The 27,770-nt window shown below is 41.7% G+C and overlaps 1 protein-coding gene across 1 annotated transcript in view; it reads left to right on the top strand.

The window, feature by feature from the left end:
- The window catches only part of LOC126267766 (uncharacterized), a 292,038-nt gene extending 267,238 nt beyond the window's left edge, over positions 1-24,800 (top strand). Inside the window, exons 8-9 of the mRNA XM_049973070.1 lie at positions 5,689-5,855; positions 24,484-24,800. Of these exons, the coding sequence (XP_049829027.1) occupies positions 5,689-5,855; positions 24,484-24,735 (419 nt within the window). The 3' untranslated portion in view covers positions 24,736-24,800. The remainder of the gene's footprint in view (positions 1-5,688; positions 5,856-24,483) is intronic.
- The last annotated feature ends 2,970 nt before the right edge of the window (positions 24,801-27,770 follow it).

The following is a 27,770-nucleotide window of genomic DNA, read 5'->3' as shown; positions in this document are numbered from 1 at the left end:
GGTATCTTATAACAGTGCATTCACTACCCAAACGTTTTTCTCTCCCCGGAGCGCCTCCTGATCTGATACATCAACCACGAAACCCAGTCCTGGCATCCAATGTCCTATCCAGGAATCACCGATCCAGGTGATTCCTTACATCCATTTCCCAAACGCCGTGCACCTTTGTCCCTTATACATCCTCTCTTGTTGGAACTTGAGTCAACTTCACAACCCAACAATGAAACTCGACCCAAGATAGACACTAGTCACATTACTCCACATCATACTAACCTTTTATTTTCCTCCCTCCACCTCAGCGACTTTTAATTACTACCTGCGATTCCACAGGACCCTTTAGTCATACTCACCATTCCACATCCGTCATGAACGTCATAATTTTCGTACACCACCATCATTACACTTCCTCCTTGGCAGCGTTAAAATTAGGTACCATCAGTGATTATATTTTAACCCTAGTATAAAACCGTCTAAAAAGTGTAAAAATCTTAAAAATTATCCGTGAATTTAAAGAAAAGTTATTTATTGTCATCTGTTTTTGTGTCTTTTAAAACCTGTTTTAAATATGAATAGTCTTCGGAAGGGACCTGTTTTATCTTTTGCCAGCATGCCCCCTCCGTGGTAAATTCGAAATAATTTAAAAAGAAGAAGTGAAGTCTTGATCCCTTTTAAAATAATTAGCCTCCACAAGTCCCTTCGTTACCAAACTATCGATTCCTTGGTGCCTCATAAAGTGTTTCCATCACCTTATCCCTTCTTTTCGGCTAGTTGTGCCATAAATTTCCTTTTTCTCGATTCTTTTAAATATTTACTCATTAGTTATCTGTCATATTCATCTAATTTTCACCCTTCTCTTGCGGCACCACATATCAAAAGCTTCTGTTCTCTCCGTGCCTGAACTGTGTAACGTCCATGCCTAATATTGGTGCAAGACCAAACTCCAGACAAACACCTTCGGAAAAATTCCCAACATTTAAAGTTATAGTCGATGTTAACAATATTTTTCTTATTCAACAATTCTTTTCCCACTGTGGGCAGTGTGCATTTTATATTCTCTTCATTTTCAACCTCCGTCAGTAGTTCCGCTGCCCAAATAGCAAAACCCACCCTCTTCTGCAAGTGCCTCAGATTATGGTCTTTAGCATCAACTGATTTTATTCGCCTTTAAACCATCACACTTGTTTTAGTTTTGTTGTCATTCATCTGTCAACCTCTTTTCTGAACACTGTCTATACCATTCAACTGATCTTCCATGTCCCTTGTCATTTTGACAGAGCGACAACGTCATCGGCAAAATTACAAGTTTTTGCATCATATTTTCCCTAAACTTTGATTCGCCTGAACTGTCACTGGTTTCCATTAATGCTTTAGATTCTTATAACTTTAGTCTAGTTTCTGCATAAGTTTTAAATAACCATCTCTTCCTGTATTCTCCGAGTGGTCTAAGTCGCTGCAGTCATGGACAGTGCGGCTGGTCCTGGCGGAGGTTCGAGTCCTCCCTTGGGCATGGTTGTGTGTGTTTGTCCTTAGGATAATTTAGGTTAAGTAGTGTGTAAGCTTAGGGATTGATGACCTTAGCAGTTAAGTCCCATAAGATTTCACACACATTTGAACATTTTTTTCTTCCTGTATTTTATCTCTACCACCTCCAGAATTTGAAAGTGTGTTTGTTCACTAAACATTTGTCGACGTGTTATGGGAGATGAAAGTCGTAGATCTGATATTGGTATAGTCAATGTGAGAGACAAGAGTGGACTGGGTGAAACGTTCAATACCAGTGCATTGGTCACAATCAGATACTAGGTGGCCATCATATAGGCATTCCATATCGAAAGTAATTTTCATGGACGTTTGGACGCTACTGAATCAACATCGCTCATCAACATCAACATCAACATCAACATGGTCAACAACGCTTTTCTTTGGGTCCGCATTGTTTCAATTCCTTTTCGCTCCGCAGGGCAACTTGTTCTGGTGAATTTTAATCTTTTCTGGCAGCCTTGAATCTTCTGCCTGAAAATTTGTCTGTTCACTGTATGAAGTTGTGCACCCTTCAGCTCTCCTTTGAGGTGCAGGTCTATGTTATTGTTCAAGTTTAGTTTGACAGTGAGTTTCACATGATGAGATGTTCAGATGTGTGTGAAATCTTATGGGACTTAACTGCAAAGGTCATCAGTCCCTAAGCTTAGACACTACTTAACCTAAATTATCCTAAGGACAAACACACACACCCATGCCCGAGAGAATACTCGAACCTCCGCCGGGACCAGCGACTTTCATACAATTTTACAACCTGGTTCATTAATCTGGTTGTTTCCATTATTTTAATATGCCCACAAAATTTTAACATGCATTTTTCGTGTCTGAATAAATGTTGGCGTACTTTTCAATTTATTTAATTTTGTTTGAGTATGTATGGTCCTTCTTTAGTACCGGTTGTTTCAAAAAGGACTTTACAAGTTTAAAAATTCATATAAATATACAGAAAGCAGATATAGAGGTGGCTGTAGTGTTCTGTTACAGGGAAACACTTTTTTTTTTACGTTAGACTAAAGATGTTCTTTGTGGCTTTCGTTGGTTATCCTGCACACATCGCATCGGATGTCAATTTCTTCCGAAACTCGCTGTAGAATAAGTGGCGGCGCAAATTCTTGCTCCAAGTTGAGGTAGGGAAGCCGGCACAGGAAATACAGACACGATATCCTTGATGAATCCCCAAAGAGAAAATTGAGTGGTGTCAGGTCTGGGGAACGTGAGGGCCATGCAACTGGCGTATGACGGCCAATCCATTGACCTGGAAAATGGTCCCTGAGAAAATCCCAGACGTCATCCAGGTAATCGGGTAGTGCACCATCTTGCATGAAGTAAACATTTCGTTCTTGGTCATCCTCATCATTCTGTGGTATCAAAAATTGTTCTAATATATCCAGGTACTCTATCACATTGATGGATCGCTCACGGAAGAAAAGGGGTCTTACGCTTCGTTCTAGTTCAATGCACGAAAAATGTTCAGTTTAGGGCTACCACGAACCTCTTGCAATGTTTAATGTGGATTATCACTGCCCCAATTCCTACAGTTATCTGTGGTAACCTAGCTACTTAAGAGAGAAAAGATAATTTTGTCCAAAAAATGTTCATCCTCATGTAATCCATTTAACGTATCCTTACAAAAGTTCTTGCGAGCAGATTTATCAGTGTCTTTTATTGCTTGTACGATCGTCAACCTGTACGGTTTCAGCTGCAAACGGTTTCTCAACACGCGCCAAACAGTCGTACGTGGGATTTGCAGTTGGCGAGATGCACGCCTGGTCGATTTCGTAGGGCTGTTAACAAAACGTTGTCTCACTCGCTCAACGACGTCGTCAGATGAGCTTAGACGACCTGATTTCCCGTGTTTTATCGGGCACCCTGTTTCTACAAAACATTTGTCACTCAAAAATTGCAGGCCTACTAGGAGCGTACCTGGTACGGCAATTACGCGGAACTGTTGTCGCCGACTTCCGTTCTTCAAGCCAAAAAACATAGCACGCTCGGGTCCAGTGAAGGCAGCCTTCTTTAAAGTAACTGACACTAGCGCTCCGTACGGTGCGATTCGGCACTAGCTGCCTACGCGAGACAAAACTTGATCAATTTTCCTACAAATTGACACTGCAGTCACATCTGTAGCTACTATGAATTAATTTATACGAATTTTAAAAATTGTATAGTAGTTTTTGAAACACCCTGTATAATTTTGACTTTCTATTTTCCTTATTATTTTTAGTTCTCTCCCTCGGAATTCTGCAGTCTCTCCCTTTCTGTTTTAAATTAGCATTTCATCGCCGTAAGAACGGCCTGGTTTGGTGACTATCTTATAGTGGCTGACTTTTGTGTAATGAGAGATTAATTTCTTTTTGTGGCTTCCTTTCGTAAGCTTGAAAGTTGTTTCCACTTTGCAACTAACGAATTTTGTAGCAGTGCCCTTCTTGGCCAGTTTCTTGTGTAATTTCGATTAAATGCATGAACAGAGAACCTCTCTTAATTTTCCTGTATATATATTTTTTGAACTGTTGCTAGACGTGTATTTTGTTCTTTCGAATGATATTTGATGCCTTACTCTTTTAATATCAAATATAGATTTAAGTGGTAGGAAGTCTTTTCTGAAACTCCTTGTATGGAGTGTAGCCACGTATGGAAGTGAGACATGGGTGACAAACAGTTTAGACAAGAAGACAATGTATGACTTTGAAGTGTGGTGCTACAGAGGAATGCTAAAGGTCATTTAGGTAGATCACGTGACTGAAAAGGTACTGAAGAGAATTAGGGAGAAAAGAAATATGAGGCAAAACCTGGCTAGTAGAAGGGATCGGTTGATATGAAACATTCCGAAACATCAATGGAACATCAGGGTACTGTTGGATGCAAGTGTGGAGGGGGGGGGAGGGGGTAAAAACCTTAGAAGGAAGCCAAGAGGCGAATAATGTATAGTGGGATTCAGAAGACTGTAGGCAGCAGTAGTTTTTCGGAGAATAAGAGGCTTGCACAGCGTAAGGTAAATGAAGAGTGAGCCATGCACAATTCGTGTTCATGCCATTTATTGTTTGTCATCTTCTATTACGGTACTGCCGACTCGTTTTCTTATTCCATTTACTGGCGTCACCAACTTCCTGCCTTACTTGCCCGTGAGTGGCAGCAGCAGCGCTTATCGATAAGTGCACTGTCGTACCATCTCTGGAGCGACCGATAGTATTTCCGGATCGTCGTGTGTGAGTTGGAGACGAACCAACAGTGCAGTCGGGGAGGAAGCAGCATCGGGCACCGAGCGCCAGTGAGGTGCGCACAGCCAGTACTTGCCGACCGCTGGCGACACACATGTACTCTCCGACTGAAGAAGATTAATGTGAGGCCTTAAGCCGAGTTCTATGGGAAAAAATTAAGCTAAGGCTTTCAGCCTATTTATATCGAAGCTAAAAATTTTTTTCTAAAGAAGTGAAACCTCCGGAAGAATTCCTGTACCTCAATTCCTTGTTTAGGCCTTGTGCCTTGGATTTTCGATGTGGCCTTCAGCCGATCTAAGTTAAATCAAAGGAGGTCTTTCGTTAAAACGTTGAGAGTTTTGATTCTTGCTTGTGTAATTGTGTGTTTTAAGAAATAAAGTTTATATATTGAGTGTAACTGGCAGTAACTTATTTTGGCCACTTTCCACAAATATAACCGATCCGCTCTGTCCTGATAGCCCAGGGATTTCAGAGAGCTGCACCAAACCAGTCTTCAGACTGAAGTCAACAAAAGCGAGAATCTCTGCTGTTTTTACGCTGTTGGAATGCCCTGACATAGATACTCAAGGTCCTCTGCAAAATCTTCCTAATTTGTCTGGGTTGTCGATTTTAAGCTCCATTTTGTTTTCACCGCTCTTGGATTATGTTTGGTAGGATACAGTTAAAAGTAATGTCTAGAGCCTTTAATGTTGTTTCGCTCCTACTGTAATTTCAAAACGTTCTGAAATTTAGTAGCTCAATTTTACGTTAGATTTCGTATCATTTAGTGTACCACTAATAATTGCAGTGGTTTTGGTACTGTGACCTCGTTCTTTGAGAACTTGGAAGAGACACTTCGGGTCCTCTGAGCCCACGTATGTGTGTATTTATTTGTACGTAATGTTTGTGGTGGGGACTTAGGGGATTTGAGCCAGTGTGTTTCGGTGCACAGGCAGTGGCAGCCAGAGCCCGGCCCGGCTGTCGGTGCAGTGCCTGGAGCTGTCGGCGACGCAGCAACGGGTGAGGGCTGGCGCCGCCTGCCTACTCGAACCTCGCGTCGTGCTGTCCGCCGCCAGGGCCTCTCGTAACAGGGGCTCGCGCCAGGCAGCGCAGGCCGAGGTAGGCCAACCCAGACATTCACTGAAGCACGCCTAGCTGAGAACGGACGAATGTAAGGCGAGGCAGCTAGCGTGGGGACCACACGGACTGGCCCTCCTGTGGGATATTCGATAAGGATAGAAGGTGAAAGAATAAATTGAAATTCGTGCCACCGCAGGACTTAAACCGAGGTATCCTGCTTACTAGCCACATTCCCTACTCATCACACCGCCACAACGTTGTGGCTACCACTTTTGGATGGACACCCTAGCATAAACTTCCGCTCAAACCTTCAAACCATTTTTTCCCTTTCTGACATCACCACTATCACCAACTTTCTTCGACACTACCCGAGCCTTGTACCTCGTGGGGACATCCTGCCTGTACCTCAGGCATCTGTGGTAACCACAACGCAACATGCTAGCATATTTGTGTAGTACATCCCACTGAGGATACAGATTTTAATTCGTTGTTTCAGCCTCTATCCTTGTTAAATTTGAGTCATATATATCTCCAAAAAACGTAATTCCAACATATTTACGTGATATTGCTTCCAACGGTATTAGACTGTCCACACACATTAATGTGACCATCGTCAGAAGCGCGAATAACCAGCTTTGCAACGCGGATCTCTGGAGGACGTGCAGGAAGCCCTCTATCTGATGGAGCATAAAACGTGATTCATCTGAAGATGTTACCTGTCGGCACTCAGTGGACGGTCAGTTGCAGTACTGGTGTGCAAATTTCAACCATCGTCGCCCATGAATAGCGGACAGTATGGGTGCACGACCCAGACACCTGCTGCAGAGGTCAATTGCCTCGACACTTGTTTTGGATAGCGCTCTTTTGCAATCTATGGAATACTTTAACCATGGCAGCACACGAACTGTCCATAAATTTAATAGTTTCGAATATTCTTCCAACTTTTTTTCCCAAAAGCCAATAATGACGCCCTTTTGGAGTCAGATAAATCGCTCCGTTTTCTTATTACGACAACGACTGTACAGTTTTCCACATCTCCAACACACTTCATATATCCTCCACTGCCATTTGTAAGTATTGTTGCACTGTTGACGTCGAAAACAGGCGGTATTCATATTGATGTGACTGTACCATGTATAAGCTCAATGTTTTAAATTCGCCAAATAGTATACAGGGTGTTCAAAAAAAGTATTCCATATTTGGAGACGCAGTAATATGGACATAAAAAATACAAAACGTCAAGTACACATACGCTACAAAATGCATACGTTACGAGCTATGAACACTTTTTCATCTTCTCTACTCTGAAAAAAATTTAAATGAGAGTAAGAAAAATTGCTGCTAGAGACATTCTAATCAGGAACTACATGATTTTTTGAGAACTGTGTCTTACTACAATACGAAACTGATGTCCAGCAACTGAGTAAGTATGAAGAAAATCCATGGAGACCATGACTACCCAAGATATGTACAGAACGGGCAAATTTATCGAGTTGCAATTTTCACCCATTTATAGTAGACAATGCGGTGGATTTTCTGAACCACGTCATTTTAAATCCAACTCTAATTACAGAGTGTGTTATAATTAAAAGGGAAAACTGACACAGATGGAAGTTTATCAAGTTCCCAATTATCCGGCTGCGAATTTTCCGGATCGCGGATTATTCGTGTATGTTTCGGAGATTTAAAATGTAATAAAAAAAAAGAAACTTGAAGTATTCTGTTATAATTAGAATGAATATTTTTGTTTTCAATAACGAATTCTGTTTGGGAAGACTAAATGATGAAAACATGCGCGGCTGGTTCAGTAGCGATGTCCGTGACCGGGATTTGAGCTAAGTGACACGGATGTAGTGAATGAAGTGTGTTCCATAGACGAACGGATGGATACGAGGAGATCGAAGAATCTGTTCTCATACACACCAAGACGCTGAAATGTTTTCGTTTGTTATTAGAATATGCAGGAAAAAATTCGCTTAACTGTAACCGATGCTCTGACTCCCCCAAAAATGAGGCTATCTTCATGAAAAATCTGGATAGATAAAGGATGGAAAAATTAGGTGGTTGTTTTCAGAAACTGAAGTAAAAGCAAGTCATAATAAATACTACGTTTTAAGAGTAATTTCGTACATAAATTGTAATTTTACGTCGAAAACGCTTAACTAAAAAACTACACTTTTATAAGTCACGTGTGGTATGTTTTGTAAATGCAGTAAAGAGCAGGATGCGATAAAACTACGTGAATTTTGGATTATGCCTGTTTTTATGTTACCCGTGCAGTCTCGGGTCTGCATTAATTCGGATAATCTCAAGCTTGCTGCAGATAAGATTTATTTGAAGAATTAGTTACTTAATGAGACAGTCAACCCCTAGTACACATCATCTTATATTCATCATATATTCAATGAGAAAAGTAATTGATGTGGTGAGTCATGAGCAGCGTAGAATTTCATAACCACACATTCTCACTCATCCCGCAAACGATTCGTTTACGGATCTGTACTTACTGGGACGTTTTTGCTTCTATTATTGTATTTTTTTCACCCACGCCAGTTTTGGATACACACTGTATAACTTTTTTTTGACATTTAAAGAGCCTTCGAACAGGGTTTCAATGGCATAACAATGGCAAAACATTCAGGTAAAGAGAACCTACAAACGTCTGACCTTTTGTACCAAATGTAACCAAACACTTTAATCAGATACGATTCGAGTATTTATCTATGCACTTGAAGCCCATAGTATGTCCTCTGCTTTTTTGGCAATCAGACAAATTGCTGTTAAGTTTTTCAGACATTTATAATGTGTATGACAATCTGAGACATGGATATGGATTTCGCTTATAGCGAATGCCTCTAAACTGTTGTAGCAGTGATGCGGTTGTATGCTGACATGTATCCTGATCGTACCAAGACATCACCATTCATTACTGCAAACATTATAAAAAATTGTAGGATCTTGAGTGTAGCAAAACAGAAAATATTGACAGAGATGCACCAAACGTTTCCAAAGCAATAATGCTGCGCGGAGTGGCCTCGCTTTTAGAGGCGGCTTGTCACGAATCGTGCTGCCCCTCCCGCCGTAGGTTCGAGTCCTCCCTCGGGCATGAGTGTGTGTGTTGTCCTTAGCGTTAAGTTAGTTTCAGTAGTGTGTAAGTCTAGGGACCGATGATCTCAGCTGTTAAGTCCCTTAGGAATTCACATAGATTTGAACATGTGAAAGAAATAATGCACAAGCTGCTTCAATGTATGAGTGGAATTAGCTAAACCAGTGTTCTGCTAATAATACATTCCAAGGTAATTCCTACTTTCGACATTTCCTTCCATCAACAGCTTCATGTAAACGACTTTCAAAATCGGTTACAGTCCTTCGATGAAAACTGTGGTACTTCTATGCAGGATTTAGTTTACAGAAGAAGTGTCATTTACAAATCATGAGAAAGTCTATATTCGCGATATGCATATAGTCCTTTAGCCTTGTTCTGTCAATGTATGGTGCCGGCAATTCAAGAATCGCAACATTTCCACCTGGGTTATTGATGGGAATCTAAATAGCCACACCTATCTACAGTTTCTTAGAAATACATTGCTGCAGTTATGGGGGCCATCCCACTGGACATCCTTGTGATACCAGTATGACAGGTACCCATTCCGCACAGATAACTGCAGCCTTCTCTTAACAGAACGTTCGGAGGTACCTGGAGCGATTGCTCCTGAAACGCAGGTGGGTGTGTACACTCACTGTTAGGGCCGTCTGATTTGACGGACAAGAAATGGTCACTTAGATATGGTAGAACAAAGTTTATTTAACGAGAGAGAGTACGTCTTCTCCGATGTGTGTTTTAGTACAACTTAAGAACTATTCACTTGACAATGCAGTTACTTCTTCTTGAATAAGGAATAAACAGTCATAAAACGAAAGTCTCTTCTCAAGTAGTGCAATAACAGTAAAATGGTTAGGAAGGTCAAAGGCCGTAATGAAAACAGACACTTCTTGGAAGAACGAATAAACATCAGTATCGGCTGAAAGCCTTTTGGAAGAAGACAAACGGTGCTAGAAAATGTTACTAACTGGTAAATACACACTGGACTGTGCTAGTCAAAATTAAAGGGCTGATAGTCGAAACTTAAAGTTTTGTACACTTGGCTACATTACAAGTTAAAGTCCCAGAAGGACAGTTCATTTTCAGAGTTATATTATGATGAAACACAGCAACGTATGGGGCAGAAACAAAGACAAGAAATGTGAAAAGTCAACTAATTGTTCACTGGTATGAAACACATTGTCGTCATTGCGGCAGCTCCAACGTGGTTGTCAGTAGGAAGGTTGGGCCCTGGCATTTATGTGACCGTTTCCCTCGGTTCTATCGTTGGTTGGAGACAGGTTAAGTGCAAGGCCTACCCACAGAATGAATTATACTTATCGCGTCTCGACGTTTATCTGCTGGAAAAAAGTAAGAGAAGAAGTCTACAAGAAAACACCGAAGACTGCCGAAGACATGACATGTTGTAAAAGACAGGTCTCAGCAGGAATAAATCCAGACAAAATTCATTGTATAGTGTCCTTAGTCGGAATCGTTCTGAAGCGTGTACTACTGTTCAAGGTCAATATTTTGCGCATCTTGATATGACAGCCGTAATAATAATCACAAGAACGGTACCAGGGTACAATATGGCAGACGTTTGTGGGAATTTTTCTCGTGACGACTGGACAGAGGTTTGCAGCACTGGTTTCATGTTACTGTTTGATTAACATCCATGCATGTTGTGTTATTGAAATTCTCGACCAAATGCCACAGAAACAGTACGTAGTTCCATAAAGAAGTCTGTCTCATAATTAGACAACTATAAGCACAAGAAATTACTTCAGTAAGTCAGAAAATTCTTGACAACGATAATCGCACGCACGTTAACTTTATTAGTCGTTCTGGCTTTACCGGATGCTTCAAAATGAATATCAGAGATTTAAGGTTTTGTAGCATGTATTACAATGAACTAACAATTATAAATAATATATCTAATGAAAGAGCAACTAAGGAAGTTTTGATTGTATACCTGTGCTTATGCACATACACTGTTTCCTGTTTCCAGACTATGGTGTAAGTGTCAACTTTACAAACGAAATTTTGCTTCTTGGTGATGAAGGTTTTCTGGATCGTGTCGTCTACAGTGATGAAAGAACATTTCATCTAAGAGGATATGCGATCACACGTATTGTGCGCAACTGGGAGTCAGCAAATCGCTACGAGATGGTACAGCTACAAATGAGATTTCGCTAAATAGAATGCGTTTTGTACTATATCCCGGTGCAAAAGTATGGATCTTTCTTTTTTTGTTGAAACAACTTTAACTGGTGTTTCTTATTTTGATGCACAGATCTAGGGCTCCTTCCTCAATTCGATTAAGCTAAACCACAGAACTTTATTTGGAAGCACGATGGTGTTCGACCTCACTGGGATACCTCAATTAAACTACATTGTAGTATACCGCTGGATTGGTCGCAAGGGGCCAGATCAAAGCTTCTTTCGTGTCGACTTCGCGATCACCAAATCTGACGCCAAGCGATTTTTATCTTTGGTGGTAGATAAAAGGATCATTTGTATGACCGCTGATATACCCAGCATAATTAACAGGATTGATACAGCTCTTTTAAGAATTACTCTAGACACACTGATCAAGGTTTGTGAAGAACTTGCCTATGGACTCGATTGCGCCGTGTCACGAATGGTGCTCACATTGGACACTTGTAAAAAAGACTGTTTGAGTTGCATCTTCACTTGATGTATTATTTATAATTGTAAGTTGAATGCAATAAATGATACGAAGCCTTAAAACCTCGATATTCATTTTGAAACACCAGTTATTTTGGGTGGCCTGTCGTAGCTGTTTCACCCTGTATAACATTATATCAAAGTACTTAAGGGGACATTATAAGTGAAATTCGTTGAAATTTGACATTTTCTGTTTTCTACACCATAATGTACTTTGGACTTTCCTGAACATTTTGGTATATAATACATTAAAATCAGACAATTATGACACCTTTAAATAATGTTTTGAATGTTGATATGTGAGTGTCAAATTTCGAGACTACGCATATACTGCCACTGTTGAGCAGTCATATCTTGGGAACTACACAGTCTAGAAGGATGTGAATTGCTTTGTTTTGTGCCTACTGCTAAGTCGCAGAAGTTGTCATTACCGATAAATAAATCAGTCCTTTGTTTCTGATACTAGTTTTCGTTGAAAGTAGTGTGATGATCGGCTATGTTTGTAGTAAGCTAACCTCTATTGCTTTTTAAACGTAAATAAAATAACTAAGCGTAATAGTAACTTGAAGAAACTCAATTTTGCCGGTAACATATATGTGAGACTTGAATTTTATTCTGAAGTTCGCAGAAGGAGGGAGGTGTCAGATATGTGAATTACTTAGGTGATGGAGACAGCAAGGCTTTCGTTGCAGTACAAAACAGTATACAAAAACTTGAGTGTGTAGGACATGTCAAGGAAAGGATGGGAACACGTCTGCGTAACCTAAAACCCATGCTGGGTAACACAAAACTGTCTGATGGCAAGACAATAAAATGTGCTAGAAGACTAATGGACAAAGTAATTGATGAATTACAGGAGTATTATGGGAAGGCCAATAGAGATAACTGTTGACGATTTAGAGAAGATGAAAAGAGCTGTGTGGAGTACTTTCACCAAATATCAACCAATGGAAAGCCACGTCATGCTTTGTGTCCACCTCCACCAAAGGCTTGGTGTAAATATAGGCAAGTTGAATTTTCTGGCACGCTGCATGAAAATACACATGAACATTCTCTTCGTTTGGCTGTAATGAAGGCAACCAGAGATTTACTGAGATTTGGCAAGTCCTTAGCCACTAAAGAAGTGTTTGCATGGGAAGACCCAAAATGTGAATGGGTCCTTCAACAATGTTGTGTGGTGCCATGTGCCTAAAAGTTTATTTGTTAGCCTTATGACTCTAAAGTTAGCAGTGTCGGATGCTGTAATAACATTTAATGGTAGGAAATAGTGAAAGACTTAAGGTTCTGGGGAAGCTATGGGTAATATTTAGACAGAACACAGCTAAAAGACATAGGGAACTCGATGAGCTTCGTGTATGTGAAGCAGAGATAGCTGCTCAACAAATGATAAAAGAAGCAAGAAAGAAAAGGAGGGGCAAGCACTGGGCTGTTGCGACACTGAAGAAGTCACAGACTATGGGCCAGGGCAATTATAGTACATAAAACACGAAGAAATGGAAGTCTGTATAATAATTTGTAATAAAAAAGTTTTAAACCTCAATATCTGTGAACTACATTTTTGCAGTAAATGACCCGTTTTCCCAATAAAGTACTGATGGTAGAGACTTGAAGTTTTCACAGCATGCCAAGTGTGAGATTCAACACATATGAAACTAGAATAATTAAAATATAGTGAGTTGTTTTGTTTTTATGCTCATTTATTTACAAAATTCTATCAAAAAATTGATCGGTTGAAAATAAAAAGATAAAATGCAACACAATACAATTTTAGTAATAATTCTAGTTCAGAGTATCTAGAAAGGTGCGTTCACTAATTATGGAAAGTTGTAAGTTGGTGTCTTCGAAAGTTTCCAAAATAAAGGGTCACAAAATTCGATAATTTTACATTGGCCTCATAGGACATACATTCTCCCCTTAACCATTAGCGCTTTCCATATTTAACATGCAATCACGTAATCTACATTGCGACTATGATTTTGCTCTTTTCTACCCAGCTGGTATTGTACGTAAGGTGTAATTTGTTATGGATACAGAATAACTAATTATGTTAACTACATGTAAAATGTTCTTTATTGTGTACACACCTCTAAATTTTCACTATTATGCATAAACATCCTTTGATTATGGATATTCAGTTACTAGATATATTTGTGTTAACCACGTTTTTATTATGTTTAAGTCTTTTAAATTGTCAGAGGTGTAGATAAAGAGAATTTGGTTGGATACTGAATAAGTGGTTATCTTAATTATGTGTGCTTTGTCCTTATGGCGTTTGATACTTTAAGTACTTAGGGTTATACATAAAAGCATTTTCTTATATGTATTGAAAACTGAGTTCCTTAATTAATGCTCACTCACTTTTATCCTTAGAAAACACCCGCCCAATGCGAACAGCATTCTAGTCTTCTCGTGGTCAGAAACTGGACTGTTTTCACCTACCACTTTACTATAATAATCTTATCTGAATTTAGTTCCCTGTTTTCATTACTAGACATTTCCGGCAGTTACACAGAACAGAGATCTGCAATACAGTATACGTGACGCCGTCATAGACTTATAGCGTTTAACGTCTCATCGTTATTTCTCAATTTGAGAGTAGTTATGGTCAAGCAATGAAAGTAACTGATATGTGTCATAACAAAGGGGTTTTACTTCACACTAATTAAGTTATACAACGTATCTTTAGTTTTCATAAAGCTTTACACGGAAAAATGTTTAGCTTCAAATACCTCTGTATAATTGACTTTTCACTAACAGACAGAAGTCGGACAATTAATAATGAGATTTGGGGACCACCGCTCTCCTCGTAGTAGTGTGGTAATAAAACTAATAAACAAAAAAATAATAACTAAATCTTCCTATTAAATTTTGAAACTCGCTATTGGTAGAAGAAATAACGACATTGAGTCTTACTACCCCAACACCGTTCGGCTCATTTGTCTAACACACTAATAACACTCCTGTAGTTGTGGTTCGATTGCTATCGATTGTATGACTTTTCGCTCGCAATGGCCCTCAGCTACTTTTTCCCAGAAGCTGACCCCACCCTCCCGCTGTTTTCACCCCTTCTATCCATTTTCCATATAGTTTGCAACTTCCACAACACCTGACTTTCGCAATTTCGGATGTTCTAAAGCAACGATTACAGATGAAATTTGCCTAAAAATGGGAAAACCTTTACGCATCTTACTGAGATGATGCACTAGATCAAACACAATGTTCTGAATGTTTCCAGTGATTGAAAAGCGGTCATCAATCATTTGAATAGATCTCTCGAGTAGAAAGGTTTTTAACTCCAACTAGTGGTGGTCACATTCAAGAAACAAAGGCTTACTATGCGCCAACCATTTATGCGTCTCACAGAACATATAGCAATGTTTATTGGTTCGCTTCGTGAGATTAGAGTGGAAAAACTGAACAGTCGTGGAGCAAATTTTGCTCTTAATTTGGTGACAGAAGGCTAGGAGGAACATCGACTGAATGTTGGCAGGGAAATATTTGAACAAGCCGATGATGATAAAACATTCATGGAAAGGACCATAACAAGAAGCGAGTGATGGATTCACGGCTACGACACTGAAACAAGTCTAGTAATGAGAAGGGGTTTGGCAAGGGTTCTTCCCGCCAAAAAATGCACAACAGTCTCATCCAGTGTCAAAGTGATACCTAGTATAGTTGAACTGTGAATTTAGAATTTTAACTGAGGGTTAGTCAACCATCATTACAACGCCATCTTTCACAAATGGCGGTCCAAGAAATTTGCAATACAACGCAAAAACTATCGAATGACAACTAATTCTCCCTTGACCATGACGACGCACCAACTCGTTCGTATTCGGCAGTCTTCCACAGGCTCTCTACTTCCCAGACGTCGCTTGATATGGCTTATCTTGTTTCTAAAATTGAAATAAGTGTTGGAAGGATCTCTTCTTGAAACTACTGATGTCATTTAAGAAAATTCGCGACGGAAATTGAAAGTCATTCCATATAAACCATCTAGGTTTACGTGGCGTAGAGGCAACACTTGTTGAACAGATGCGCGGAAAGAGGAAAGAAAATAAATGACGACTGCATATATATTAGTAACGACAAAGGTATGCTACGTTTTGAGCTGAGCTTATGTTTAGAGGTTGCTGTAGTTGTCAGAGGTCAGACGTATTCTACGAGTACGTACAAACATAAAAACGGAGGCCTCGTATTATTATTCTCGACATAATTCTTTCCATTTTCTCTGAATGACAATTGGCAGAGTGACAGTCCATACTCCACTGCTGAAAATTGAAATTGACGGTTCATCCGGCAATGTATAATTAATTAATTAATTTAACGAAATTAGGTTAGGGTCTTCATGGTCTCTGTTATACAAGGCCAGAGTTTCAGGCCTACAGTACCTTTTACTTCATAGTTTACCTAAGAACTGATAATTATACTGTTAGGTATATAAATAGTAATAACAACAGTAGTGATTGGTTATTGATTGATTATGGTACGTGATGATTGGCTTGGACATCCAGTATGACTTGACTGGCTGCGAGACCCTTTCTGCACAATGACATCTGTCCTTGCAACCTGTGGGAGTAATGTTAAGTGTATCTGTTGGGAGATCACTGTACTGGTTTTGTGTGTTTGTGTGATGGAAGAAGAAAGAGGACGAAACCTGTTGTCGGCACGTAGCCTACGTCTCTCGAATAACAACAGGTAGACCACCGGGCTTAACCTTCCCATCCGGCGGACGGATCATTGTCAAGTGTCACATGCCCTTACTTCACTAGACACTGTGGAGAAGATTTAAATTTAATCCAGGATATTGGTGCAGAGTCTGCTAATCACGAACCTTTCGGCATCCCATACCAGATGATTACTCGCCACACACCGGCGGTGAAAATTTCTTCCTCCATCAGGAATAATCACTTTTTTCAGTGCGGGACTGCTGTGAAACATGAAGAAAGAGAGTCACTGAACTTCTGGAAGGTACCGACAGGGATGTGCAGCCATTTCGACTCCAGCGTCATGGCCAGCTGCGCTAGATTTCTCGACTAAGGATCCATGGCGTAAATTGTGAGATTGAGGTGGTCCCACAGATTCTAGATTGGGTTTAAATCCGGGGAGTTTGGTGGCCAGGGAAGTACGGTAAACTCATCTTTATGCTCGTCGAACCCCATACGTACGCTGCGAAGCGTGTGATATGTTGCGTTGTCCTGCTAATAGATGCCATCGTGCCGAGCAAACACAAACAGCATTTAGGTGTGAACGTGGTCCCAAAGATAGATGCATATTTGTGTTGATGCATGCTGCCTTACATAATGACGAGCTCGCCCAGGAAATGCCATCCGGCCTGGCCCATTCTGACGATTGTTGCCTGGTGTTTTATTTCCGGCGTTTCACGTCGTACACGCCAATGGCCAATGGCCAAAACGTGGTTCATGTGGAAAGGCCAACTGCCGCCAGTCAGTGGACGTCCAGTTACGGTAATGGCATGGAAATTCCCATCTTCGTCGTCAATGGAGAGCGGTGCGCACGGGTGCATGAACCATGCGCCTTGTGCCGAAGCCCATACGCAGAAACATTACCTGAACAGTCATAGGGGAGACACAGCTCGTAGGCCCTTGGTTCATCTGGACAGTCATTTACTGAACAGTTCCACGTCTAGTCGCCCGCACACATCTCTACAGCTGTCGTTCACCCCTGTCATGTATGACCTGTGGTGCATCACTGTTGTCTCGGCATCGGTTGTGGATAGCACCGTTTTGCCATCCACGGTATGCGCGATCAGTTTACAAACTTAGCCGTTTCGGAAACACTTCCACCCGTGGCACGAAAGCCAATGATCATGTCCTTTTCGACGTAAAAAAACGGTTCAAACGGCTCTAAGCACTATGGGACGTAACATCAGAGGTCATCAGTCCCCTAGACTTAGAACTACTTAAAGCTAACTAACCTAAGGACATCACACACATCCATGACCGATGCAGGAATCGAGCCCTGCGACCGTAGCAGCTGCGCGGCTCCAGACTGAAGCGCCTAGTACAGCTCCGTCACAGCGGCCGGCTTTCGACGTAAGATAAATCACTCTGTTTCTGCATTACGACAATGCCTGCACTGTTCCCCCCACCCCCTTGACACGCTTTATTTATCACCCGCTGCTAGTTCTGCCACTTGCCGTCCGGGAGTGGTTACTGTACGTTGGCGTACAACGTAGGAGGTGGTCACATTAATGTGACTGGACCATGTAGATAACAATACGTAACTGTAGCTGAAGACTGCTACTGCTGCTGTGGTAAGTATTTACTGGACTTGTACCACAGGGGTCTATTTGTGAAAACACATGTTCACGTGCATTACCAGTAGGTTGACGCTGATCAGGTTACTGGTCTCATTTAATCTTTATTTTTTCTTTCGAAAATGTTATTCAAATGAAGTACTGCCTGAAAATACTACACAGATAATCAGCCAGATCTTGATAGTGTTTCAAAGTGGTGCAAAGACCAGGATGCAGAACGAAGAAAATATTGTATACCATGGCTACAATATTAATGAATCACAACTGAAATCGGTTAACTCATGCAGATAGCAGGGTGTAACAATACGTAGGAATATAAATGAAACTATTAAATAGTATCAGTCGTAGATAGAGCACGTGACTGGAAGAGATATAAATGGAACGATTACATAGGATCAATCGTAGGTATAGTAAGTGACAGACTTCGATTTATTTGTTCGATATTGGAAAGTGAGATCAGGCTACGTAGGCGGCTACTTACAAAACGCTCGAGCTACCCATCCAAGAATAGTGCTGAAGTGTGTAGGACCGATACCAAATTAGCCTGGTAGGGGATATTGAACGTATACAAGAAGGTCAGAAAGTATGGTCCGTTGTTTGTTTGACCTATTGGAGAGCTTCAACGGAGGTGCTGAATACACTGCGTGATTTCAAGCATTGTCTCCCATTATTAGTAAATGACTGCTCCCAACATGGAAACGCGATGAGAACACGATTTTCACGCTTCGACTCGGACAGCCTTGTTCCGTGGTCGCACTCGACCGTCTCTTAAGTGTAGCTCCATTCCGAACGCTTTCTCGAATTGAGTTCAACAGGCAGAATGCTGCCAGTACAGTGTCTGCCAGTAATTTTATGTTTTTTCACTTAGTTAAGCAAATAATTCTTTGCTTAGGCTTCCTCTTCAGTTCTCACTGTTTAATATTCCATTTTATTGCATGGTACGTATTGTTACACCCTGCTATCTGCATGAGTTAACCGATTTCAATTGAGATTCATTAATATTGTAGCCATGGTATTAGCTGACTACGTAATTACAGCCAGCCAGCGCGATAGTCACCCATATGTCTTTCCTGAAAAATGGCCTGTCCAAGTGGGGAATGGATTCCAACTTCTCTGTTCAACATGGCTCTGCCACGAGGGCACAAGAAAGGTTCGCTGGCTAGGAACGATAAATGACATAAAAGTGGCTAGGAACGATAAATGACATAAAACTCGCACCTCTTCCATTTCGAAAACGGTTCATGAAATCGAAATGGGTTATTCGATGAATTTAGTATGCAGTTATATGGATTATGCTCTAAACTTTTGTATCAATCGAGATAGCGAAGCTCATTTTTCAGTGGAATCATATATCTTTGCACGGCATTATAAATGTCTCGAAAAGACGAGAACAGTAATGTAACACATATTAACGTTCGTGTTCGAATGTTTCTAGAGTTTCTAATATATGCGCTAAAATTAAAGGGTAATGCGTCCGGGATCGGATATTGCGATTTAAACGCCGCCAAGTGGTTCACTCATTCCAGGCTCCGACGCTGTATCGAATCTTCGACTGTTTCCTGCTTACCACAAAAGATAGTCACTTAAACATAATTATGGTCAAACATTTGAAATAGTTTTCCTAAGCCCCTCCTGTTGCACTAGAAGTTAGCACTTCGTTCCTTTTACAAGAGTCGTATCCATGTCGTGTAGAGTAGGGCCAAGAGGAAATACATTTTATCTTGGTTACATAGGAATTTCTTTTTTCTATATAATGATGGCGGTATTTGGTACGGAAGATCATCACTTGACGCAGTTAACACTGCAATAGGCGGCTCCAGTAGCCTTCCTTTTCAACTACTTTATTTCTTGAATTTTTTGATAGAGCGAGGTAGCACAGTGGTTTGCTCAATGGACTCGTATTTGGCAGGACAATGATTCAAATTCGCTCCGGGCCATCTAGATACACAGGCTGATTCAGAATGAAGGTAGATATTCAGAGATATAACAGGAATGATCATTCAAAACAAAAATATCAAGCAAACAAGGGCTCCAAAACGCATCCTTTAAGAGCTGTGAGCAATTCTTGATCTTCGATACTATAAAACCAATCTCTTATACTGCAGGCTCTTTGCTTTCCATATTTTTGGAAGTGGTCGTATGGAGCAAAACAAGAAAAAAATGTCCGGTAAACATGTTCTCTAAAATGCTTACTTTAAAAGCTATGAGCATTTGTTCATTAGAAGAGCTGTATTTCAAAGTAGCGAAGATGAACAAGTGCTCATAGCTCTCAAGGTATAAGATAACCTGCAGTAAAAGAGATTTGTTTCACAGTGTCGAAGATCAAGAATTGCTCACAGCTCATAAAGTATGCGTTTTAGAGCCCTCGTTTACTTCACTTTTTTGTTTCGAATGATTGTTTCCGTTTTATCCCTGAATACTGGCCATCACTTCTCAGAAACCCTCTACGTTTTCCGTGATTTTCCTAAATCACTCTGTGCAGATGCTCTGGTAGTTCGTTTGAAAAGGACCCGATAGACTTCTTCACCACTTTTGAAACATTTCGAGCTTGTGATCCGTCGCCATCTCGATCTCGACAGGACATTAAACTATGATCTCCCTTGCTTTTCAGTTATTCCGCGAAACGTTGGGTGGTAAACATTAATTACTGAAATATCACTGTAGTTGTGGTTTCGAGAGCATTCGAATGTCATTAAAAATTATGTTGTTCCATATAAAAAATATCTCAGTTGATACAAAAGTTTCAATATCTTTGAACCGTTCACGAAGTACGAGAGCGTGCTGAAAAGTAATACCTCAATTTTTTTTATGTGAAAACTCTAAAGCTTTTACGAGAGTCATTCCGTATGTCATGGCAACTATGGTATATCTTGCGATAATGCGACAACATGAGAATTCCACGAAGTGCATTTAACTGATACGTCAGTGTGTACCTGAATACCAACGTAAAATAGGGTTGCTACACAGGAGGTCGTATAACTGTGTTGATGAAACACACGCATTAGATGTCTGTGTAAATTGATTGTGCACCAGTACATATGGAACAAAATGAATTAAAATCAATTTCTTTGCTTCAGAATAGTCCCCAAGTGCATACACACACAGTTTCCAACGGCGAAGAAGGCGGAATGACGCTGAATGCCATCAGTGTGTGCCATCTGTCGCCGAAATGCCGTAAGCCATTCACCCTGTTTGTAAAGCCTCTCCAACATAATGGTTTCCTCAGTTGTGGAAGGAGGTTGAAATCGTGTGGTTTGGGGACTGGTGAGTAGGGTGGGTGGTCGATAATACATATTGTAGCACGAAAAACCTCGCCCTGAATGTTTCAGGTGCCGATACCGAGCCATCCTCGCATGCGGTGGCAATTGGTCGGTTGGTATCAGTAACATTTTCCGCTCGCCTTCGAATGAATTTACTGTGATTACGGTGATGGCAAATGTTCGCAAGGTTTACCATAGTTGCTATGACTTATGGACTGACCCTCGTAAATAAAGCAAAGGTTATTAACATTATACATCTTTATTCTTCATGTACACATATTTATTTCTGAACGTAACTGCTTCGCCGACGAGCAATTGCTCCCAACGAGAGACCAGTTTGTTGATATCATCACTGTATAGTATTTGGCTTTGTCGATGGAGGCACAACCTTACCTCCACCTTCAACGCTTCATCTCTATCAAAATGAAGTCCTCGAAGGTATTCTTTAAGTTCTGGAAACAGATGAAAATCGGATGAAACCGAGACTGTATGGATGACGTTCGATGACAGTGAACCCAAGGCGTCGGATTGTTTCAGACGTGGCAGCGTTCGTGTGTAGTCTGGCATTGTCATGCTGAAGGAGAGGGTGCTTCATGTGTGGACACCCTCTTCGAATTCGAAACTCATTTACAACACACTGTTTCTGACGCATCGGCATAGTTGTGTTACACACGTCCATGTTACCCGCTACGGTTCGGAATTCTGTAGCGGCAGAGGGCTGTAAATATGGGGACATGGATAGTAAAGATGTGGAATATTAATAACGTTTGTTTTATTCAAAAAAGCTTTAAGAGTGTATTGCAGAGTGGCTGACTCCTCCCCTTTTTTCCGCTCTCTCTGTCATTTTCTTCCTGTGTTGTCCATGTTTTACTGCTGACGCTCTGCTTCATCTCACGCTTTGGTGTGGGTGAGCACATGTTTTCAATGATTGTTACCCATGTCTTCTGTTTCGTTTTATATTCCTGTTCTGGGATTTTTCTTGACACCCGTCTCACTATGTTACTGAACGGGCGCTGAAGACCCAAAACCCCTCTACTTCTTCTTCTTCTTTAAGAGTTTTTTCATAAAAAATTCGGAGGCATTCCTTGTCAGCACGCCCTCTTAAAAAGGCTGGGTGTGGCCAGATAAGTCACAGAAAATATGATCAGAATGAAACGATCACACAGTTTATAACAGTGGTTCCAACCTTTCTTAGACCATTTCCACTTAATGTAATTAGACATTAGCTAATATCCCCCTCCCCCCTGCCGTCTATTGCTCCCCTTCCCGCCCCTTATCCCACATTATAACCAAGTTGAGCACCTAGACACATCAAAAATGTTTTGTATCACCCCGGTTCCTAAAACTCCTCAAGATAAATGTTGAATATGGATATTTTATCACAGACACAGTCCCTTTGACTGTTCAGAGATGTCACTAAACCCGCCCAAAGATCTTAACAACCATGCATGAGCAGCGCCTATTAAACGGAGGGGCTCCGAAAGAAGAACAGTTTCAGTCGTTCCACCAGGAAAGGAGGTACATGCCTCGTGTTGTCTATAGTTCAACCATGCCTAGACGGTCAGTGGTTCGATCGCGTCCACATTGTTACTTTGTGCCAGGAAGGGCTCTCAACAAGGGAGACGTGTTTGGAGGCAACCCGATCAGCTTGAACGCTTTAGACACACTGTCCAAAGAGTACAGCAAGGTGGAGGTTCCCTGCTGTTTTGTGGTGGCATTATGTGCGACCGACGTACACCGCTGGTGGTCATGGAAGGCGTCGTAACGGCTGTACGATACGTGAATGCCATCTTCCGACTGATAGTGCAACCATATCGGCAGCATATTGGCGAGGTACTCATCTTCATGGACGACAATTCGCGGCCCCATCGTCCACACCTTGTGAATGACTTCCTTCAGGATAACGACTTCGCTCGACTAGAGTGGCCAGCATATGCTCCAGATATGAACCCTGTCGAACATGCCTGGGATAGATTGAAAAAAAAACTGTTTATATACGACGTGACCCACCAACCACTCTGAGGGATCTACGCCGAATCACCGTTGAGGAGTGGGACAATCTGGACCAACAATGCGTTGATGACCTTGTGGGTAGTATGCCACGATGTACACAGGCATGCATCAATGCAAGAGGGCGTGCTACTGGGTATTAGAGGTACACCACTGTGTGCAACAATCTGGACCACCGCCTCTGAAGGTCTCGCTGTATGCTGGTACAACATGCAATGTGTGTTTTTTTTTTTTTTTTAGTTTGTGCGTGTGCCTTTTAGAATGAATGCTCTGGGAGTTCTTGATGCATCACAAGTGTTACTCACGACTCCTTCTTAGATAAGAAAAGCTAACTATCCATAGTGAGGGCAGATGCTTGTCATAAAGCATACTTTTCCTCCTGAATTACTCCTCTCCATTGGTGTACTTGCTAGACCTTCACGCTCCAACCCCATTTGAAATCAATCAAAAATGGTTCAAATGGTTCTGAGCACTATGGGACTTAACATCTGAGGTCATCAGTCCCCTAGAACTTAGAACTGCGTAAACCTAACTAGCCTAAGGACATCACACACATTCATGCCCGAGGCAGGATTCGAACCTGCGACCGTAGTGGTCGCACGGTTCCAGACTGGAGCGCCTAGAACCCCCCGGTAAAATCAATCAAGTTAAAATGTGTCCACTATACTCATTGTTAGTAAATCACTTGGTTGCTACAGTTTTTACTTCGGAACTGGCGGAAATTGGAAGACTTCATGCGTGCGTAACCACACTCATTAATAATAATAATAATAATAGCAATAATATTCGTAGTAATGTGTACAACACTACAGTAGCCCTTATATTGTTACTGCTGAGTCGTGCTGTCAATTAATTCGTTTATCTGTTTCGAAAGTACTATCTACAAGTGGGAGAAGAAATTTTCTTGAGATATTTAGCATTTGTTACGTATATGTGCCTCTTTTATCATCAATGATGTAGGGGAGGAAGCACAACATATATGCATAGTGGGTGGCCTATATCAGGCTTCCGTAGCCTCCACCGCATTAATGCTGCAAATTCAGAAAAAGTAATTATTGATAACTTATGTAACCAGTGTTAGAGTCTTACAACATTGTGATAAAAACAATGATCTTTTGAAATTAATTTAGTTTCGTGACTGAAACAGAATCGAATCGTTTAGTTTTTGTTCTTCAGAAAATTTGATTTTACTCCTCAGGGGGTAGTTAACCCCAGGTTGGAAACCACAAGTTTATACTATGGGAGTGATTCTTTCACTGATAGATTGTGAATTAACAGAGCACAAAATGTGAAATGTTAATGGACTGTGAGGTAGACATAAGCGTGTTGTTTGGGGGTGTGTGACAGGCGGGGGGCAGGGAGCACGGAGAGAACAGCAGCAGCGGCAGCAGCAGCAGCGGCAGCGAGGTGGACTGCAGCCTGTGCCTGCGCAGCCAGTGCAGCTGCAGCGGCAGCGACGGCGACGGCGACGGCGAGGCGGCGCCCGTGTCGCCGGCCACGGCCGTGGACGCGCAGCTGGCGCTGCAGTGCACGCGCCTGCAGCTGGCGCCGCGCAGCCGCCCGCCCTCGCAGCACCGGCCCACGCCGCGCCGGCCCTGACGCACCGACCCGTGCTCGTCTGTCTTTTGTCTCTTCCTCAAAATAAACCTGACGTCTTTTCTACACCACTGATTTCTTTGACATCTACCGCTCTTTCAGGTTGACATACGCAGAACACCGTGGCGTGTCGCACATACTACCTTCACTTGCCTTCAAGCACACTTACATGTACTTGTGCGTTCCTGTGCGTTCCCTTGGGGCAGTGTTAGGAAAGCCTGCTCTGGAACCTACTTCGTGTGAAGCATTGGACAATTTTTTAACGAAAGAGTGATTCAAACTCTCCTTCTGTTAGAACAACAATCCCACCATCAAATACATCTGGAAACTATAGTGACTCAGATCACGTAGACCATATCTCGCACTACTAGTAAGTGACCCTAGCTTCATAAATTTTCGAGAGTCAGACTGTTTAACTGGTTGTAGGGCTCACATCCATCATTTTGTCACAATCATGACTGTGTGCCCCAACCAGTATGACCATTGTTAAAGTTATTATTATTGTTGTGTTATTACTGACTGGGAAAATATTTAATAACTAGCCTTTTCTGTGTGACTTTACCTGCATATGCATTTGACACATACATTGAACACTCCTCCTCCTCCTCCTATTCCGCTCTGTTTCCATCTCTGCCTCCCTCTGTCCGTCCACCTCATCCTGGCACCTGTGTCTATCTTCTCGTCCTCATTCTCTCTGTCTCTTCATCTCCTTCCCCCCTCTATTTGTTCACCTCCTCCAGCCCTTGTCTCTAACCATATCTTGCTTTCCCATCCATTCTGACCATGTCCTCCTCTTCCAATCTCTGTCCATCTCACCCATCTTTCTTTTCCAGCTGCCTATCACCCCTCTACATTTTCCATCTGCCTCATGCATCTCCCCCTCTTTCCCAATGTATTTCCTCCTCTCCCTCACATTGTTCATCCCCTCCTGTGCCCGCCTCTCAACCTGTCCCCAGCCATGCTCGTCACTACTGCAGTACTGTTCAGTAAAGCAGGTGTATACTACCCCCACAATATGCCTGTCATGCAGGGCAGACTACACAGATGGGGGTTAAAAATCAAATATGTACTACGCCTGACAAACAGATCGCTATGCAAAGTAGGTCGATAAACCAGGCCACTATTACTCCAACACAAAAAGCATGAGATGCAAGGTAGCCTACATATTGGGGGCCAGAAGATAGCATTTATTGCCCCTGACATGAGTCTACCCTGCAAAGCAGGTTGATTTGGCAGGACAAATCTTCTCCCATACAACATATCTGTCGTGCACAGCAGCCTACACACCAACGGCTGAAAAAAACACGTTTTACACATATCTCAGCTCCTATTGGAGACAGGACTTCCAAACACCACAATGTTCATACTCGTGACACTAGCTGTTTTTGTACCAAATTTGTTTGAAATCGACCCAGGGTTTTGGGAGGAGATCCCAGGCGTACAAATCATAGATGAATCACAGTGCAATTGCTATAGTCTTGAGTTCCACATTATGAGACCTGTGACGTTCAATGTGCATGATTGCACAAGTCTGGCGGTCAACAATTGGCACTGTTAGGTAACAACATCCACTGTGGTAAGGTTATACCACATGGGTTGTGAAAAATCGGTTTTTAATTGCGCTGAGGTGAAAAAAGCAAAATAGTAGCGATTTCCAATTGTCCTGATGCCAAAATCTGCATAAAAAATATAATGACATTGGTTTCTAACTATGCTGTCCACATTTTCTGCCACACGTTGAAACTGAGGAGTAACATATTCCACAACAGCTCAGAGTGTCTTGGGGACCACTTTCAGAATGTATTGTGCAATGTGTATCTTCAGTTCAGATACGTTCGTGATTGGAACACAGAACACAACATCTTTCATACAACCCATCAGCCAGAGTTTACACGGACTATAATTAGGTGATCTGGATAGCCAGGTTGTAGGTAAATGACAGTTGATAGTTCTAGTATTCTGAAATGCCTCTGCAGCAGTCACTTCACTGGCTGTGCAATGTATGGGGGAGTCCCATCTTGCATGAAAATGATCCTACTCCACATTCATACTGATGAAGGGTTAGAATTACGTTGGTGTGCGAAACACTCTCTTCTTGTTTACCAGTGATGACACAGGTAAAAGGACCCACATGATTCGTTTCCTCGAAAAAATATGGCCATACGGTAAATAACGCCGTGAACCCAAACCAAACAGACACTTTTGGAGAAAGAAGTGGTACCGGTTGATGTGCATGCAGATTTTCCATTGCCCATATCCTGCAATTCTGCATATTGACATATTATTGGAAATGGAAATGGCCCTCGTCTGTTCGCAGAATATTTCACTGCCAATCACTTCCAAATGAGGAAGAAATTCCAGGCGTTTGCCTTGCTGGCAGTTCAGCCGGAAGGAACTGTTGAACACTGGTGATTTTGTCTAGATAGCAATGTGGGATGTTTCGTAAAATTTTAGGCATCATGCTCGCAGGCAAGTCCAACGTCTGGGCAATTCCCCGTGCACAGCCTTCCTGCAGTGCCCTTGACCACATCTTTGACAGATGTTGGGCCAACTGATTTCCTTCCTCCGCAACATTTTGATTCAAAAGAACCTCTGTTTTCAAATTTTGTAACCATTTCCTCCACACCCGTAACAGAAATCGGAACAATGCCTTTCTTCATACCTTTGAGTGTCCTGAACTTCTGCAGGGCTATTGGTGCACAGTCTCGTTCTCGTAAAAGAGATTTACCAGCTGCGCTCAATCCCTCACGGAGACAGTCGAGTTGGGCATCTGGGACTCAAACTGAGGAACTGCCGTGTGTCGAACGTCTGCATACTCTGTCTCTGAAAGCGCCGGCTAGTGGTCAAATCTTGTTTAATTTTTTTTTGTTCCATGACGCTTGCCCGTGCGTCAATAATATGCTGTTCAAATGTGACGGCATTCTAAACTGTGGTTCTCTTTCTATAGCGTTTTGAAAGTGTAACTTCGAGACTGTATCATCAACAGATGACAGATCAAGTAAAATTTAACGAAACTTTTGGAATTCATTTTGAAATGT

This window comes from Schistocerca gregaria, chromosome 4, assembly GCF_023897955.1.
Source record: "Schistocerca gregaria isolate iqSchGreg1 chromosome 4, iqSchGreg1.2, whole genome shotgun sequence".
Taxonomy (NCBI): Eukaryota; Metazoa; Arthropoda; class Insecta; order Orthoptera; family Acrididae; genus Schistocerca; species Schistocerca gregaria.
The sequence above is the reverse complement of the archived record's forward strand: the minus strand, read 5'-3'. Positions and strand labels throughout refer to the sequence as shown.